General features: G+C 42.6%; 1 protein-coding gene across 1 annotated transcript; it reads left to right on the plus strand.

Moving 5' to 3' along the window:
- Window positions 1-1,529: 1,529 nt before the first annotated feature.
- Window positions 1,530-18,400, plus strand: CCT4 (chaperonin containing TCP1 subunit 4). Its single transcript, XM_083606678.1, has 14 exons — window positions 1,530-1,812; window positions 4,139-4,191; window positions 5,289-5,378; window positions 7,916-8,024; window positions 10,598-10,740; window positions 11,772-11,893; window positions 11,983-12,115; window positions 12,732-12,871; window positions 13,374-13,470; window positions 13,871-13,981; window positions 15,782-15,912; window positions 16,006-16,240; window positions 17,838-17,951; window positions 18,241-18,400. The coding sequence occupies exons 1-14, from the start codon at window positions 1,680-1,682 to the stop codon at window positions 18,253-18,255; spliced, it is 1,626 nt and encodes a 541-aa protein (XP_083462804.1). The 5' UTR covers window positions 1,530-1,679; the 3' UTR covers window positions 18,256-18,400.
- The last annotated feature ends 605 nt before the right edge of the window (window positions 18,401-19,005 follow it).

Consider the following 19,005-nt stretch of genomic DNA (forward strand, 5'->3'; position numbering starts at 1 on the left):
CTGCTCTTATTGACTCATGGATGAAGAGACATAGGCAACATTCTTTATAAATGTGAAAAGAGGTGTGCTACTAACACACATGTATTTCCATTCAAAGTATGTTTGTAAGGAATAGACAACTCATCGTAACCATGTAAACTTACATGAATCTCTCTCTACATTGTTGAAATATCTCTGTGGATCCATATTTAAAGGAAATTGCCTCCTTTTCACTGATATGTTGTTGTTATTATCACTAAAAATAGTGGTGCTCTCTCTTGTCACATTTAATTTATATATCTGGTCTATTATTCAGTGTATTAGCAAATCAGATAGGGTCACATGCTGCTCTTGTTGCATTACGGTAGTAACTTGCCTTTTTGTCCCATGACCAGTCAACAGTGTGTACTAGCATGAAACAGTGGAACAATGCGTTGTCGCCTGCCAAAACTACCTAGAAAAAATGTTTTATTGGTAACATATACTGCTTTCGAAATGTTTTGTCTGCACTTGGATGATTAGTTGGAATTTTAACAGCCCAGTCCTGTGAATGTTTACCCAGAAATCCCACCAATTTCAGTGGGGCATATGTTCAGGTAAATCTGCACTTGACAAAGTCTTATCTCGTATTTGTGTCAACCTGCTCCAATCTGCAGAGTTTGACCTTAACTACGGTACTTTATCTAAGGACAGTTTCATATGCTATGTTGTAAAAGTAGTAAGTCTACAGATTGTAAATTCATTGGGGTCAGGAACCTGTAGTCTCATGCACTGTGAAGCTTTATATATATTTGTTTATTTGATTAAATTTATGTACTGCCCTTCAGCTGAGGATCACAGGGTGGCAAAATCAGTATTTGTTTTATTTAAAACACTTATATCTACCTTTTTCACAAAGCGAGTTCAAAGTGATAAAGAACAACAGATCCATTATAAAAATGTGGAGTAGTGGTTGGATCTGGGAGATAAGGGTTGAAATCCCTGTTCAACCAGGAAGATCACTGGATGACCATGGGCCAGCTGCTGTCTCTCAGCCTAACCTACCTCAATGGGTTGATGGGAAAATAAAAGTGCTTATGCCACCTTGAGCTCCTGGGAGTTACAGGTGACATATAAATATAATAATAAAAATTAAAAAATTACAACAAATAAACACCAAATAAACATCAGTAACAGAGGTAGCGTCACTAAAATAAAACCAAGAGAGCAATAATTAAAAGCCTTCTGGACAGCAAAGTCTTTGTCAGACTGTTAGAAGGGGAAAAAGTTGATGAATAAATAAACGATATTACATTTTTCACTCTGAGATCAGAATTCAGAACAGCGCTGCCTGTAGGTGCCTATCGCACTCGCCAGTTCCTATTCTTCCCCGTTTGTAAATGTTTTTGGCTTCTTTCAGGTGTCTGTTCTTACGTGCTCCTGCTTCTCTTCTCCAGAGTTATACCACAGCAAACCATTTAAAAAATAATAGTAATTTATTTTTGGTGTGGAGGAAAGGCATTTGCGATAGACAGCCTTTGTGAATGGCATGACGTCATTCTCGGCGACTGCGGGAAAGGCCCTTTTCCTCCCCGGCGCCTTCTGGAACTTTCGTGCCGGCGAGGAAGCATCGGTTGGGCTGGCGCCGGAGCTTGGCGGGCGGGGGGAGGCAGCGCAATCCATCTCCATCGGGGGCTCCATCGGGGCATCCGGGGTCAGTCATGCCGGAGAATGCGGGCACGAAGGGCGGCCTGGTGGGCGCGGGGAGCCGTAGCTCCGGCGGGAACCGCGGCTCCTACCAGGACAGGGACAAGCCCACCCAGATCCGCTTCAGCAACATCTCGGCGGGGAAAGGTAATGTCGGGGCCCAGGCCGGGAAGGCGCCCCTTGGCCCCAGGCCGCGCGGGGGGGGGGGGAGAATGAGCGGAAGGCGCCATTGTCTCCTGGTAGGCGGCCGGGGGGGGGGTTCCTAGGCCGCGCCGCGCCCCTCGTCGCCCCTCCACCCCTCGGGGAAAGGGGCCTCTTGGCTCGTTCGCGGACCGGGCAGCGGCTCCCCTTCCCTCCTTCGCAGGTGGCGCTGTGCAGAATCCATTGAACGTGCTTGGGAACATAACACAGGGGGTTGTTGCTTTGTTTCGTTTTTCTTCTTGCTTTTATTACGTGCTTTGTATTCTGCATTTCTGTGCTGGGAGCCGCCCTGAGATTTTAGGAGGCAAGGCGGTATACAAATTTAATTAATAAGAATGATAGCAGTAGTAGGATTATAACCAAGCATGCTAGACCGTGATTTTGCAGAAGCACATTGTGATGCAAGTTATTTATTTTTCAGCTACAAATGTACCACTTGTACATACTGATTAAATATTGTGCTGTGAAACTTTGGATGAAAGGTGGTATATACAATTAGTTAATAATAATAATAACAACAACAACAAGAATATGAGCCTCTCTGGATCAATAACCCATCTAATCTAGCATCCTATTCTCACAGTTGCCAACCAGATCAGTATTTGGGGAATGATTCATGTTCTGCGTTGTTTCCTACTTTCTGGATGTCCCATGCTCCTATTATAAAGGAGTTGTGTTCTATGTTATAAATCAAGCACCGAAAGCAGTTGTGCCTTTTTGTTTTCCAATGCATTTCTTATAAACAAAAAACTTGATGTGGCAAGTTTATTCTAAAAGTGTGACCCAGAGGAAAGTTTGAGAACTGCTAAGTTATGGTGTTAGGATCAGCACAAAGGTAACCATGCTGAAGATTGCTGAAGTCAATCTTTTGCTGTGTGAGGGGAAAGGAAAGGGGGCATCTCTTCTGCAAAGCCGGAAGAGCTCCAAAGATGAAACAGTATTAATAGTGCAAACACAGCTTGCTGAATAAAAGCTATTGGGAGGACGGGACACTTTCTGTGTTGCTCATTCATGTACATACCTACTCAGAAATCAGGCCCTTGCTCCTTTACTGTTTGAGACTGCATGTGCCATGTAAGACAGAGTTGTTCCGCCTGGCCTTTGGCTTGGAGCCAATTTGATTCCCTCCCTCCCTCCCTCTCTTTCTTTTTTCTTTTCCTTCTCCTCCTGCGATGAGGCTACATTTTAATATTTTAATGTTCCATTATTTTAATGTTGTTTTTTATTTTTGTTTTTAAGTTGTAATCATTCATCTTGTTTTTATTATTGCTTGTAAGCCGCTCTGAGCCCGGCCTTGGCTGGGGAGGGCGGGGTATAAATAAAATATTATTATTATTATTATTATTATTATTATTATTATTATTTACATAGATAATACCATAACAATCATGAATAATTTGGAGGTGTGCATCTTGGTTATCAGAGCAAAGTAAATCTAATTGAACATATTGGTGGACTGTGGGCCCCGCAAATACTAATATAGAATTACAGTGATCTGAAATAAGCTTCACCTTTTATGAAAGGCATTCCTGTATTTTGTGTAAGAGAGTTGCCATTGTAAGATAGTAACAGCCCAGAGGACTGAGGAAGGCTTTCATGGACACTGGTGCTTTCACGAATTGGGCTGGAGATGACAGGGTTAACTTGTATTGAAAGCATTGAAGCAGTGTACAACAAACATAAAATCAGGATAAATGTAAGAAGACTAAAAGCAAAAAAAGTTGTAAAGAATTCACCAATCACAAAATCATAAAAAACTGGCCAATCTCATAAAATGTGCATGCATACCTGGAAAGGCCTGTTGACACCTGGAAGACTTCAAAAGGCACCTAAACATAAGTGAAGAAAATAAATTTAGGGGGCATCATAAGGTTGTTTGGGAACCTGACATGCCTCAGGATGTCAGCAAATACATTTTTACTGCTGCAGGGAACAGCTCCTCTTGTCCACAGAGAGAAGGGAAATTCCCAGAGGTGGTGGTGCTTTCAGTCCCATCCTCCATCACCTCCCAGGTATAGGCTGAGTTTGGCTCCAGACAGGGATAGATTTGTAATGGGATCAGAGCCCAAGGATTGCATGGGGTAGCATTTCTACTAGCTCCATCCCATCAGTTAGTGGTGTCCATGGCTAGGCTTTCCTGTGCAGCCAGCAGAACCAACTTAGAATAATTAGATGAGCATCAGAGCTTCAGGGATCTGCCATGTGTGGTTGCTGCCTGGTTCATTCCAATGTCTGCTGGAAAATAAAAATTACATTTTCACTTTTATTTTAGCGGTCGCAGATGCGGTTAGGACAAGCCTTGGACCAAAGGGAATGGATAAAATGGTACGTCTTGAGTGTATGCCTATCATCTTGTGTATGTAGCAAATTTTTAAATGGTGCTTATGAATTCTACGTAATCCATTTTCTAAGCTGCTGTGAAGTTATTTATTGTTAATAAACTTTTTCAGTTGTGTGGGGAAAACGCTTCATGATTAAATTGTCATGGAACAGGTTCCATGTTGAGTGGAATTGATTATTTTGGTTAGCACTAACTATACAGGCAGACAAACATAAAGAGATTGTGCTGAGAATGCAAACAAAGTGAGGTTGTTGGGTGGCAAGATGCTTCAGGATTTTGAATAGTGCAAAGGGAGGGCATATCCTTTGGGTTGAAGAATAAAGAGGACCTGGAAAAGAGTAAGGTGGGATTAAACTTTGTTCTTGACCTTTAGAGCAAAGAGGGTACCTAATGCTTCTTGTGGCAGTTGTGTAATTGGTGCAAATATTTCAGTTTTTTCCACCATAAACATGTGAAATGTAAATGACAGATTTATGTCTTTAAACATGTTTGGGGAGTGATAGCCTAATCAGGGCTCCAAGGTAGATGTGCTTATATGTTGAAGGGTGTGTATCTGTTCTATGTTATAAATCAAGCACCAATAGCAGTTGATGAACCAGCTTTGCCCTTTACAAATAGACCAGATCACTGTGATCATCTGGAGAAGCTCTCCTCACTGTCCCAGTTTTCACACATTTATTTAGCTTCAGCAGAAGCCAGAGGGGCCGGCTCATAGGGGTTGAGAATTTTTGGGCCCCTTCAGTATTTTCATGGAGGGGGCCCAGCCACCCCAATGTATGGGGTGCTCTGGTGCGGTGCCTGGCCTCCCGACTGCGGGGTGCCCAGCAGCGCCTGGCTTTCTCAAGATGTCATAAGCGAATGTCTCATGTTGCACATGTAACATCACAAGCATGCCTTGCGTGCATGTAGCATAAGGCGGCCCCCTCAATCTTTGCTGCCAGATGGCACTGCTGGTACAAGCCAAGGCTTTTAGCGTAGTAATTTGGAACATCGTGCCTTTCACAAACAGGCAGCCTAGCACGCACTCTAGGTTTCATTTTTCTCTTTCTTGAGTTGGTCTACAACACTTGTGTTTTTTCAGATCCAAGATGGCAAAGGAGATGTAACAATCACAAATGATGGTGCAACAATTCTGAAGCAGATGCAGGTCCTTCACCCTGCAGCCAAAATGGCAAGTAATATTTAAATTAAATTTCCTGTCAGTCCCCAAGGTGACATCAAATCATGCACATACAATCCTACACATTTTTAGCTGTTGTTTAGTTGTTTGTAGAAAACAACATCGGGCCTAGAATTTTGTGCTCTTCCTAGAATATGTGGAGCTCTTCCTTCTGGCGGCATCTGTCCAAAAAAGAAATATACAGGACTGTTACGATGATTCAGTACACATAATGTTGATCCTTTTGCGGAATCTGGGACATTACACGGCCCCTCCCGAAGAAACAACTGGCAAAAGTGCCACAGAAAACCACTACTGTAATTGTAAAAGGCTTATGGTCCACATAAGCCTGGTAAACATTTTTTTTTTTTAAACCTGAATTAGAGTTATTGGTGTACCATTCCAAGTAACAATGGACAAATGGCCGTTGCCAGAACATTCTAGTTAAAATTTAATGTTCATTGTGACAGATTGTTACAATGGATTTTCAGGCTGAGTGGCATGAATTAAATTATTACAGTATTTGACCATAGTGCCCCTTGGCAATAATAATAATAATAATAATAATAATAATAATAATAATAATATATTATTTATACCCCACCCATCTGGCTGGGCTTCCCCAGCCACTCTGGGCGGCTTCCAAAAAAATAGTAAAATACTATAATACATCAAACATTAAAAGCTTCCCTAAACAGGGCTGCCTTCAGATGTCTTCTAAATGTCTGGTAGTTGTTGTTCTCTTTGACATCTGGTGGGAGGGCGTTCCACAGGGAAGGTGCCACTACCGAGAAGGCCCTCTGCCTGGTTCCCTGTAACTTGGCTTCTCGCAGTGAGGGAACTGCCAGAAGGCCCTCGGTGCTGGACCTCAGTGTCCGGGTAGAACGATGGGGGTGGAGACGCTCCTTCAGATATACTGGACCGAGGCCGTTTAGGGCTTTAAAGGTCAGCACCAACACTTTGAATTGTGCTCAGAAACGTACTGGGAGCCAGTGTAGGTCTTTCAAGACCGGTGTTATATGGTCTCGGCGGCTGCTCCCAGTCACCAGTCTAGCTGCCACATTCTGGATTAGTTTCCAGGTCACCTTCAAAGGTAGCCCCACATAGAGCACATTACAGTAGTTCAAGCGAGAGATAACCAGAGCATGCACCACTCGGGCGAGACAGTCCGGGGCAGGTAGGGTCTCAGCCTGCGTACCAAATGGAGCTGATAAACAGCTGCCCTGGACACAGAATTGACCTGTGCCTCCATGGACAGCTGTGAGTCCAGAATTGCACCTGGTCCTTCAGGGGCACAGTTACCCCATTCAGGACCAGGGAGTCCTCCACACCTGCCCATCTCCTGTCCCCCCAAAACAGTACTTCTGTCTTGTCAGGATTCAACCTCAATCTGTTAGCCACCATCCAACCTCCAACCGCCTCCAGGCACTCACACAGGACCTTCACCGCCTTCTCTGGTTCTGATTTGAAAGAGAGGTAGAGCTGGGTATCATCCGCATGCTGATGAACACCCAGCCCAAATCCCCTGATGATCTCTCCCGGTGGCTTCATGTAGATGTTGAAAAGCATGGGGGAGAGGACAGAACCCTGAGGCACCCCACAAGTGAGAGCCCAGGGGTCTGAACACTCATCCCCCACACCACTTTCTGAACATGGCCCAGGAGGAAGGAGCGGAACCACCGTATAACAGTGCCCCCAGCTCCCAGCCCCTCTAGACGGTCCAGAAGGATGTTATAGTCGATTGTATCAAGAGCATATAATTGATTAATGACAGCTAAATCAGACCCAGTTGTGTCTACTTTGAGTATGACATTGGATATCACCCATAACCAATATTTAAAAACATTTCTTCAAGTGGTGTAGTTAGGTAATCTTATGTTCTGGGCTTAATGGTCTAACATAGGGTTGAGATTGGTGTTGAAAACTCCCATTCTTCTAGGTGCATTTTGTGACAGGGAATTTCATTAGCACGAGCAGTTTCTGAGCTCTGGGGCAGTACTGCGCCTAAGATTTCAGATTAAAACTGCAGAGTGGAAGGAAAGGAGGACCTTTTTCTGCCTCCCCACTTCCAGCTGCTCTCTGAAGCCCGTAGAAGAGACCCTCTTAAGAATATTAGGGGGTAGGCAGGGGAAGGACTAGACCATGTGGAAAATGAGCACAATATTTTAGCTTCAGTTCATTCATTTTCAGCTTTGCATTATTGTTATAAAAACAGCACCTAGACATTCCGTTGTTTCACCCATAACTTAGTTTTATGGTGCCATTTAGCTCCTAGCTTTCATATCTCAGTTTGTAGCACTGGTTGAGAGATTTCATTAGATGCTAATACGTATTAACTTCAATTTCCTCAAAATGTGGTAAGCTAGATCTGCTGCGTTTGGGAGCAGCACTGATCTCAACTGGATTAATACTTCCCCAGAGTTACTGCAGTGAGGTTTTGCAGCATATTCTGTATACTGTTAATCACAGAATATTATTTTTTGTTCTTGCGTTTTTTCTTGCAATTCAGGGCAAATAATAATAATTTTTTAACATTTGGCAACACACAGCTGGTGGAGTTATCCAAAGCGCAAGATATTGAAGCTGGGGATGGCACTACTTCTGTTGTTGTCATTGCCGGAGCTCTGTTAGATGCTTGTTCCAGACTCCTTCAGAAAGGTAGGTTTCACTTTTTAAAAAATACATAGATAATTTTGGCATATGAAATACCGTATTTTTCGCACCATAGGGCGCACCGGACCATAGGGCGCACCTAGTTTTGGGAGGCGGTAAACAAGAAAAAATTATTCTGAACCCCAGAAGCCAGAACAGCAAGAGGGATCTGGCTTCTGGGATACCGTGTGGCTGTTCTGGCTTCTGGGGTAACCGCGCCAAGCCTCTTCAGGGCAGCGGGATGAAGGCTCCCCCTGCCCAAAGAGGCTGCGCAGGGCTAAAGCAGAAGCCAGGACAGATGCGTCGCTGAAGGGGCACTGCACCTTCTCTCTCTCTGCGCAGCGCCCCTCCTTCACAGGAGAGGCGCTGCGCAGAGAGGGAGAAGGGGCAGCGCCCTTCAGCGAAGCTGGAGAAGGAACAGAAGAAGACCCTTCTGTTCCTCCTCGGGCTTTGCTGGACAGGCGCGTCGCTGCGAAGCGGGAGGAGGAACAGGAGACCCTTCTGTTCCTCCTCCGGCTTCGCTTGATAGGCGTGTTGCTCAAGGGGTGCTGCGCCTTCTCTCTCTCTCTGCGCAGCGCCTCTCCTTCACAGGAAGCTGGACAGGAAGCTGGACAGGCGCGTCGCTGCGAAGCGGGAGGAGGAACAGAAGGAGACCCTTCTGTTCCTCCTCCGGCTTCGCTGGACAGGCGCGTTGCTCAAGGGGCGCTGCGCCTTCTCTCTCTCTCTGCGCAGCGCCTCTCCTTCACAGGAGAGGCGCTGCGCAGAGAGGGAGAAGGTGCAGCGCCCTTCAGCGAAGCTGGAGAAGGAACAGAAGGAGACCCTTCTGTTCCTCCTCCGGCTTCGCTGGACAAGGAACAGAAGGAGACCCTTCTGTTCCTCCTCCGGCTTCGCTGGACAGGTGCGTCGCTGCGAAGCAGGAGGAGGAACAGGAGACCCTTCTGTTCCTCCTCCGGCTTTGCTGGACAGGCGCGTCGCTGTGAAGCGGGAGGAGGAACAGGAGACCCTTCTGTTCCTCCTCCGGCTTCGCTTGATAGGCGTGTTGCTCAAGGGGTGCTGCGCCTTCTCTCTCTCTCTGCGCAGCGCCTCTCCTTCACAGGAAGCTGGACAGGCGCGTCGCTGCGAAGCGGGAGGAGGAACAGAAGGAGACCCTTCTGTTCCTCCTCCGGCTTCGCTGGACAGGCGCGTTGCTCAAGGGGCGCTGCGCCTTCTCTCTCTCTCTGCGCAGCGCCTCTCCTTCACAGGAGAGGCGCTGCGCAGAGAGGGAGAAGGTGCAGCGCCCTTCAACGAAGCTGGAGAAGGAACAGAAGGAGACCCTTCTGTTCCTCCTCCGGCTTCGCTGGACAAGGAACAGAAGGAGACCCTTCTGTTCCTCCTCCGGCTTCGCTGGACAGGTGCGTCGCTGCGAAGCAGGAGGAGGAACAGGAGACCCTCCTCCGGCTTACAGGACAGGTGCGTCGTGGCGAAGCCAAGGAGCCTGCATTTGCTCCATAGGACGCACACACATTTCCCCTTCATTTTTGGAGGGGAAAAAGTGCATCCTATAGAGCGAAAAATACGGTAAATGGAGACTCAAAAGGATGAAAATGAAAGAGAAAACTGAAGATATAAACACCTGTGTAGTCCTAAGTATAGCATACGTGTTTTCTTTTCCCAAAGTATGTGTACTAGTGGGTCTGTGGGAGGAAAGGGGAAAAGGTGGTTGTCTGTTTTGGACTTACGATTTTTTGGATACGTTGATATATCATCCAAAGCCAGTTTGAAGTCCATATCATGATATCAGTTTCACAGTTTTTAACCTGGCAATATATTGTGAATCATTGTGTGTGTGTGTGCGCGCGCGCCATGTAAAAATCACAGTGTGTGGGGGGGGGAGGAGTGAAGCCAGCCAGTGCCTCTGCATGGCTCCATCCTTATTTCTGACATTATGATATATCAGTGTATCACAATGTTTAGCTGGTGATATATTGGCATGTTGAAAATCAAATATTGTCCAGCCCTACTCCTGACATGATATGATTATTGGATGTATCTAAATTTTTGTATTGGCACTATTACGTACCTGTGGTAATTGCAACATATCTCCCCCGAATGGATTTTTGTGTATATGTTCAGTGATACAAAGTTTTTGGAGGTTAGTAATAATAATAATGATGATCATGGATGATGATGAAGGAAAATATTCCAGAAAACTTTATTATAATTTTATTAGGGTTTTGGGGTTGTTGTTTTTTTGGAAGGAATTGGATCTTAATCAGAAAAAGAAACAATCGTTTTTATGATGGGCCTAAAGTGTTGTTTCATGCATTGTGTTTTCTCTAAAATAATGGGGGTGGGGTTCAGCTAAAATGGATGATTAGTGTTTTCTTTTAGTCAAGGCAATGGAAGGTTTGGAATTCTATTGCTAGAGTTCATTTGTCAACCAGTTTAATATTCAGGATTAAGGGCAATAAGTGGATGTGAGCTATATTAATGTGCAATATTGCAAAGCATATTTTATATGCTAATTCAACTGGAAACTTCGCCCCCAATGACTTGTTTTTAAGTGTTGTTGAATAAACTTAAATCAAACTGTTTTCTAGGAATTCATCCCACAATCATCTCTGAGTCATTCCAGAAGGCATTGGATAAAGGCACTGAGATCTTGACCAGCATGGGGCAGCCTGTTGAGCTGAGTGACAGAGAAACCCTACTTAACAATGCAGCTACTGCACTGAACTCAAAGGTGGGTAACTTGTGACATATGTGGTTACAGCATGTCTAGCTCGTGCTTTAAATAAAAATTGCATGCAACTGTATTAACTAATAATTGAGACCAAAGTTTGGACCCTCCTTACAGTAATAATGGACGCGGGTGGCGCTGTGGGTAAAACCTCAGCGCCTAGGACTTGCCGATCGCATGGTCGGCGGTTCGAATCCCCGTGGCGGGGTGCGCTCCCGTTGCTCGGTCCCAGCGCCTGCCAACCTAGCAGTTTGAAAGCACCCCCGGGTGCAAGTAGATAAATAGGGACCGCTTACCAGCGGGAAGGTAAACGGCGTTCCGTGTGCTGCGCTGGCTCGCCAGATGCAGCTTGTCACGCTGGCCACGTGACCCGGAAGTGTCTGCAGACAGCGCTGGCTCCCGGCCTATAGAGTGAGATGAGCGCACAACCCTAGAGTCTGTCAAGACTGGCCCGTATGGGCAGGGGTACCTTTACCTTTACCTTTTACAGTAATATTAGGAATGCTTCAATTACTTAGAATTGCCAGGCATTTCTTGAGAGGAATGTTTTATGGTGGTGTTCTGATCCTGCTTGCTAGCATTTAAAGAGAGGTGCTTCCTCTGCAGGATCCTTTGAATGTGTGTGGCATCATTATTTACTTGCAATGTTTCCTTTTAAAGAAAAGAGCCTTTGCAACTGTGTATTCTTTCCCCTTAGATCTTGCCCTGCTGCTCTTTAACTTCACCACTAAAATTGTATTGCCGAGTCAGAGATTTACTTAGAGATTCAGAATGGGAATTGCAACCTCCATACTGCTCTCTGGTTCTGTCTTAAATAAGAAAAGAAAAATTAAGAAAACAACATGCCAACTACTTACTGTTATGAGTCCTACCTACAAAGAAACAATATAAACTGTTGATCTCAGTTTGTTTAATTTAATGTAACTGTTAGGTAGATTGAAATTCAGATCTGTTGGTGGAAGTTCTTATGGAAATGTGCAAAACCAATGAAAACCCCCCCAAGTAAAATGTGGGTCTTCACTAAATCCCTGCAGGTTGTATCACAGTATTCTAGTTTGCTTTCTCCAATGAGTGTGGAAGCTGTGATGAAGGTGATAGATCCAAATACAGCTAGCAGTGTGGATCTTAGAGACATCAAAATTGTTAAAAAGCTTGGGTAAGTAGTAATCTCAAAATACAAATTCTGTAACCTATTTATTTTAAATTATTATTGTGCTAGTTTACTCTTTCAATACTTCTTTCTAGAGGAACAATTGATGACTGTGAATTGGTTGAAGGGCTGGTCCTCACCCAGAAAGTGGCCAATGGTGGTATAACCAGAGTTGAAAAAGCTAAGATAGGTCTCATTCAATTCTGCTTGTCAGCTCCGAAAACAGATGTAAGTTGCTTTGTTTAATTTGTTATGTCTGCATCATTATGAGCTATCTTTACACATTGATTGCAGCTTCTTAAAAATTCTAAGTATGCTAACAGTACATTATTTTATTTTACTTTCTGAATAGAATTACATGTCAAAAGCTTAAAATAGGGGTGGGCTGACTTGTATGATTGGTTGTTTACATAGATTTTATGTGGTCCAACAGCATATCAGATATTAAGCACTCTTGTTTTTAACAGTCAAAATCTTTGTTAAGGTTTCCTGTTAAGAATCAGCAGGAACTATTGGCCCACTACTGAACTGCCTGTATTTCTTCAGTTTAAGCCTGAAAAAGAGGTATTAGCATAAAAGAAATAGTCATTAGTGGCATATTCTTCTGTAAACTAAGCTTAGGCTTGCAACTGCTTAGCTTGCAACTGAATGCTTTGATTGTAGACAGTGAGTTATACTATACTACATATGGAAATTTTGATTAAGGGTAGCCAGCATGCTGGTTCCAACTGCCATCAGTCCCAGGCAGCATGGCCAATAGTAAGGAATTTTGGGAGTTGTATCACAATGTCTATCTCTGATTTAGATGCTTAGTTAAGCTTTATTATGCTTCTTCTCCTGTTAGATGGATAACCAAATTGTTGTTTCTGACTACACTCAAATGGACAGAGTCTTGCGTGAAGAGAGAGCTTACATTCTCAATTTAGTTAAGCAAATTAAGAAGACAGGATGCAATGTGCTGCTCATTCAGAAATCTATTCTGCGGTATGTTTATTCCAGTAATGTGCTTGCTGTCGAAGAATGAATGATATTTGGGATTAAAATTGTTCACAGTGTGATAAAGTTTAAGAGACTTGCTCTGAAACGTATTCCTTAAACCAGGGGCAGGCAACTGAATCTGGCCAGACATTCAGCCACATTTGAGGCTCTGACCAACTGTCAGATTTCACCCCCACACACGTGGTTGAATGTTTAGTCCAACCACCTATTATGTTAGGTGACTCAATTTGAGTAAAGTGGGAAGTAGAGAGGGAGAGGGCTTGTAGGCCTTTTGGAGAGATTTAGGAAAAGCTCCAAACCAATGATGCACTTCATGACATCCAGTTGGGCCCAGGATAAATAATGACATCTAGTTGGGCCCAGGATACGTAAAGGTATGTTCTGAGTCTTGGGAAATTCTGGGTCTGATCAGCGTAGCTTGCCCATCACTAATAACGCCTCTGTGATTCTGGTTGATTTTCTAGCTCATTCATTGTGTTGATTTCAGGGATGCTCTAAGTGATCTAGCATTACATTTCTTGAACAAAATGAAGATAATGGTGATAAAAGATATTGAAAGAGAAGACATTGAGTTTATATGTAAGGTAAGGAGGAGCTCTTAACTAGTTCTGCTGTAGGTGAATATTTGATTCAAAAAGTAATTGAAATTGGTCATAATACTGATTGGCGCTGCTTTGGAATTTGTTACACACTTTGTATGTAGGCTGTGGGAGGAAACAATACGTGAAAGAATTAGTAGGCTCTGTTTGTCTCACTTCTTCCCAAGGAAATAGTAATGTGTCATCTTGCTTATAAAGATGCAGCTGTAAACTGTCTTACTTCAAGCTTATACATGAGTGGTCAGAAGTAAGTCCCACCAAATTTAATGGGACTTCTTCCCAGGTAAGTGCATATAGGATTGCAGCCTGAGTATAAAGTATAGCGTATTGAACTATATCATATCTTTTTAATCTATGGTCCCTGTGTTGATTTATTTTTGAAAAGACCATTGGAACTAAGCCAGTTGCTCACATTGATCAGTTTACTGGGGATATGCTGGGATCTGCTGAACTGGCAGAAGAGGTCAATTTAAATGGATCTGGAAAGCTAGTAAAGGTAAGCAGAACTCCTGTTTAGCTATTTAGCTTGCTTCTTTATGACACTTGAGGAAGTAATTTTCATTTCATTTTCATAAAATGTATACATCGCTTGATTGTAAAAACCTTAAAACAGTTTACAAAAAGATAAAACCATAAAATCAGGATTTTTAAAAATACAATACATTAGAACAGGGAGGCCCAACTTTTCTTACTCTAGGTCTCTGTCAGAGCCCTCCTGCCTCCTTCCCAAAGCCCAGCGCCTTGCTTACCCAGCTTTGGGAAAATGGGACAGAGAGGGGGTCAAATGTTGCAGGGAACTGCCAGAAAGGCCTCACGGGTGGCGGATGGCCCCTGGGCTGTGTGTTGGACCACCTGCATTAAAACATAGAAAAAGTTAAAAAACTAAGATTACAATTCATATCATTACCAAGCATTTGGTTAAGCTTGTATAAACAGGAATGTCTTTAACAGAGCCCAAAACAAATGCAGTCGTACCTTGGATCCTGAGCACCCTGGAACTCTGATGTTTTGGCTCCTGAACAGAAGTGATTGTTCCTGTTTGCGAACTTTTTTTGGAACCCAAATGTCCAACAGGGCTTCTGCGGCTTCCTGCAGCCAATCAGAAGCCGTGATTTGGTTTTCGAGCGTTTTGGAAGTCGAACGGACTTCCGGAACAGATTCCGTTCGACTTCCAAGGTACACCTGTACAGTGAAAGTGTATCTATTGTTTGATATAAATAGGCAGGGAGTTCCACACTAAACTATTCAGGTATTACAAACGTGGAAGGGCTGTTATGTGGCACCTGTAGTGGTGCCAGTTCCACCGATTGAAGTTGTCAAGTGGGCACATGTTTGGTAAGGCAATCTCGTAGGTAAACTGGTCCCAAGTTACAGTTGTACCTCAGAAGTCGGAACGCCTTGTGAGTCGAATTTTATGGTTCCTGAATGCCGCAAACCTGGAAGTGATTATTCCGGTTTTCAAACGTTCTTTGGAACCCAAACGTCCAACGTGGGTTCCGCAACTTCTGATTGGCTGCAGAACCTTCCTGCAGCCAATCAGAAGCCGTGCCTTGGTTTCTGAACTATTTGGAATTAGAACGGACTTCCGGAATGGATTCTGATCAACTTCTGAGGTACGACTGTATTAAGGGCTTTGTATACTAATAGTAACACTAATAGTAATGTGTGTGAAACGCAACCTTCCATACAGAATGAAACCTCACCACCTTTGAGTTAATGATCCCTCTATCATAGTGCTCCTTCCCAAAAGAAATTACACTGAAGCTTTTACTGTGGGGTATTTTCATAACTTTTGGACTACTGTGAAAATGGCTCATTGAGGCTCTCATCTTCACCTGGCAAAAAGATAGTCCACCCTTTATTGGTATCTGGAGATTGTAGCAGGACTCAGGGAAGACAGTCATCTCTAATTTGTGATGGGCCAAGCCACTTATAACATAGCCTCTACAGCACACCATTAATGGAACACTGGGGTAATATGCTTCTGCTGATACAGCCCTATGAGGGAGTTAGACTGCTACATTTCTCACCGGTTGAAGCTTCCAACAATGTGAAGAGCAGCCTCAAGCAGGCATCACAGTATTTTACGTGGTTTGATGGACATGCATGATTGTCATCTTACTTCCATCTGATCAAGAACTTTATTCATCTCCATTGGGATTGTCCGGATATTGGAGTCAATTCTTTCTGCTCAGTCAGATCTAGAATGATCTTTGGGAGTGCTTCATTGACTCTCTCATAGGAGCAGTGCTGCTAAATCTCTAAATATTGTAGTGACACTGTTTTTGTCCTGCAGATTACAGGTTGTGCTAGCCCTGGAAAAACAGTAACAATTGTGGTCCGTGGCTCCAACAAACTAGTAATTGAAGAAGCTGAACGTTCAATTCACGATGCTTTGTGTGTCATACGCTGTTTGGTAAAGAAAAGGTAATGTATAAGATTTATAGACCAGTAAAGTCACCATTCAACTTTACAAATGCCTTTTGTTAACATTTTCAAACTGCAAAATTCTAATTTCAGGGCCCTGATTGCAGGTGGTGGAGCACCAGAAATAGAGTTGGCCTTACGCTTGGATGAATATTCTCGCACCTTGAGTGGCATGGAGTCTTATTGTGTACGTGCTTATGGAGAGGCCTTGGAAATAATTCCATCCACCCTGGCTGAAAATGCAGGCCTTAATCCTATTTCTACTGTGACTGAGTTGAGAAACAGACATGCACAAGGAGAGAGAACTGCAGGAATTAATGTCAGAAAGGTAAGGTGCAAAGTGGTGAGACAAAAGAAATACATATTATTGTATATTATTCCATAGAATTTTGTTTTTTATATTGGAGTTTATTATGTAGTTTATTGTATGCTGCTCACTGCATTATGCATAACTCAAAGGAACAGTCAAAATATCATGTATTTGTTTTCTTTATTTCTGGTGTTCCGCCTGTGAGTGTAATTTTACATGTAGCCAAAATGGTACCATCTGTAAAGAACAGAGAGATATCAAAAGGTTTTGCAGATTGCTGAGGTACAGGGTATATTTAAAGGCAAAAAAACCGGGGGCGGGGGGGGGGGGGCTAGAAACAGCCTGATTAAGATTGAACTTGATTAGTGGCCACAAAATGCTGACTGGTGGTTTGGCTGGTTGAATAGAAAACCAGGTTTGAAATGGAGTAGCTGGACTCATGAACAGCAGTTAAGCACTGCAACATTTTGTTGCAGTGGCTGGGGCAACCCAGTCAGGTGCGCAGAATACTACTACTAAGTGTAATTTCAATAATAATTGGCAGCCTCTGCAAAGGAATACAATAGAGGACTCTCTTGGGTTGCATTCAAAAATCAGAGCCGAAATGTTGACCCCAATTTAATATATTCAGTTTCATAAAAACAGCGTTGACATAAAATTCACTTGCATTCTCAAGCCTATTTTGCTGTTCAGCTGTGACAGTTGCTAAATGTATTTTTATTTTGTTTATTTGAGTTGTTTAATATTTTTAAAAATTCTAAGTGGTGTACAAGCAATACAAATTAACATAAAATGGCAAAATGGTATCATAAAAACAAATCTAGTGATACAGGGTCCAGTTAGAACTTAGACTCGGATGGATTCATTCAACACAGATCTTGGTCCAGTTGGTTCCAAAATATAAAACTTTATCTTAAATGCAAGAGCTACTCATTGGAACTTCGCTTTACTTATGTTTGAAAAATGTCAAGTGTGGTTTTTGAAGCTTGATAGTGGAATGTACCTAGAGATAATTGATTGTTGGGGCTTACTGATCCAAGGAACCAAGAATTAAATATTTGGCTCTGTCTGTAGATCCATCAAAAGTGACCTTTTATTGCCCAGAGTTAAGCAACAGAAGAAGTGGTTTGCTTTTATTTTCATGTTGTGAAATTTAATCTTTGATGGAAACCTACTATGTAACAACTGAGAAGTCTTTTATTATTATGACATTTTACTGGTGTTAGAAAAATAATTATATATAGAACTTGATTGCACAACTTATTGCGGTTTTATTAAAAATGGTAAAGATTAACATAGCGCTATAAAATATTTGATTATTTTAAGGCTACTTCAACTAGAATTAGTATAATTAAATATATTCCTTGGCTCCATGCCATCAGTGCCTCATATACTTACTGCACAAGAATATTTGTTTTTTCCAGAAGATGAGATCATGTACAGCATGCTCAAAAATACTTGTAAACTTGGATGTGAATATGGTTAAGTGAGTTGACTGGCCACCTGATGAGGCAGAAGTGCATTTCTCCAGAACGAAAATGTTGAGATACATAATTTCATGTAATTTATGCTAGTAATTTGTTTATAAACTGAGGTTTCCATTCTTAATTTGTAGGGTGGAATTTCCAATATCCTGGAAGAATTGGTGGTCCAGCCTCTGTTGGTTTCCATCAGTGCTCTGACCCTGGCGACAGAAACAGTCCGCAGTATTCTTAAGATTGATGATGTGGTAAGTTACACTTAAAGGCTAACATTCTTGCAAATGGATATTTCATAGCAGTTAGCAAATGTTAAATGACAATTCCTATTATATCACAATGTGAATCTGCAAGTTAACATGCTGCATTTGTAACTAAATGATGAAAGTTGCTGTTCAAATTTAAAGAGACAAATAACTTAGTGAAAGTGTAGATTAATGCTGGATGCAAACAATGATACAAAATAATGTTGGTGATGCAGAGACATTTGAAGGTAATGGTTAAAAGTATCATTCCATACCATTCTGTTTCTCTTTGCAGGTGAATACTCGATGAGATGACTAAAGAAACAGGACAGTGCAGCTCAGCACAATGTCGCAAATTTGGAATGCAGTTCCTTCACTGGACATTGCATAACTCCCAGTTACATTTCATGTATACTTGTCAACTTAAATTAATAAAACCTTAAATTCTCAAGGCATATCTTGTTTACATTGTCTTTGTAGCTAAACAAAGTGCCCCCGGCAGTTTATAACAATTGATTCTGTTAGAGTTAAAACCAGTATTGCCACAGAAACTAAAGTTGCCACTCTTGATTTCAACTGATAATTCACTTAAAAACGTTTATAGTTATGCTAGGCAGTAAGCCATGGTAGCTTCAAACTCAAAGTCAAACTTAACAGAAGAGAAGCCAAAGGGTTTTCTGAATAAGGATGGAAGTAATTTGTGTTTCTTGTCTGTCTGTAATTCCACATCTTTGCTTCAGCTGAGATGACATGTTTTCATTTCAGCTTTAATTAAACGCCTAAAACGAATGGTGTCAGAAGTTACATCAGTTCATGCTGCTGGTGACATGAGCTCTTGTACCATAAATCTAGGTCAGTCTTCTAAGGTGCCTCAAGACTTTGTAACAACAGAACCTACAACTAATACAATTGCCTCTACAATTTGTCCTGAGCGAGTCTGCCTAGACTTGCTGTCACCATTGAAAAAAAGCCAGTGTAATTTAGTGGTTAGAGTGTTGGGTGTGGGAGATCAGCATTGCCACTCTGCCATGAAACTTGCTGGATGGCGTTGGGCCAGTCA

This window comes from Podarcis filfolensis (assembly GCF_964270895.1).
Source record: "Podarcis filfolensis genome assembly, chromosome: 3".
In the NCBI taxonomy this organism is placed as follows: domain Eukaryota; kingdom Metazoa; phylum Chordata; class Lepidosauria; order Squamata; family Lacertidae; genus Podarcis; species Podarcis filfolensis.

What these genes read in the sequence shown, in the direction of transcription:
- CCT4 (XM_083606678.1), top strand. Translation starts at nt 1,680, where the DNA reads ATGCCGGAGAATGCGGGCACGAAGGGCGGCCTGGTGGGCGCGGGGAGC. An exon ending in ATTCAGAAATCTATTCTGCG is followed by an intron (nt 12,872 to 13,373) that starts GTATGTTTATTC and finishes TGTTGATTTCAG; the next exon opens with GGATGCTCTAAGTGATCTAG. An exon ending in CGCTGTTTGGTAAAGAAAAG is followed by an intron (nt 15,913 to 16,005) that starts GTAATGTATAAG and finishes TTCTAATTTCAG; the next exon opens with GGCCCTGATTGCAGGTGGTG.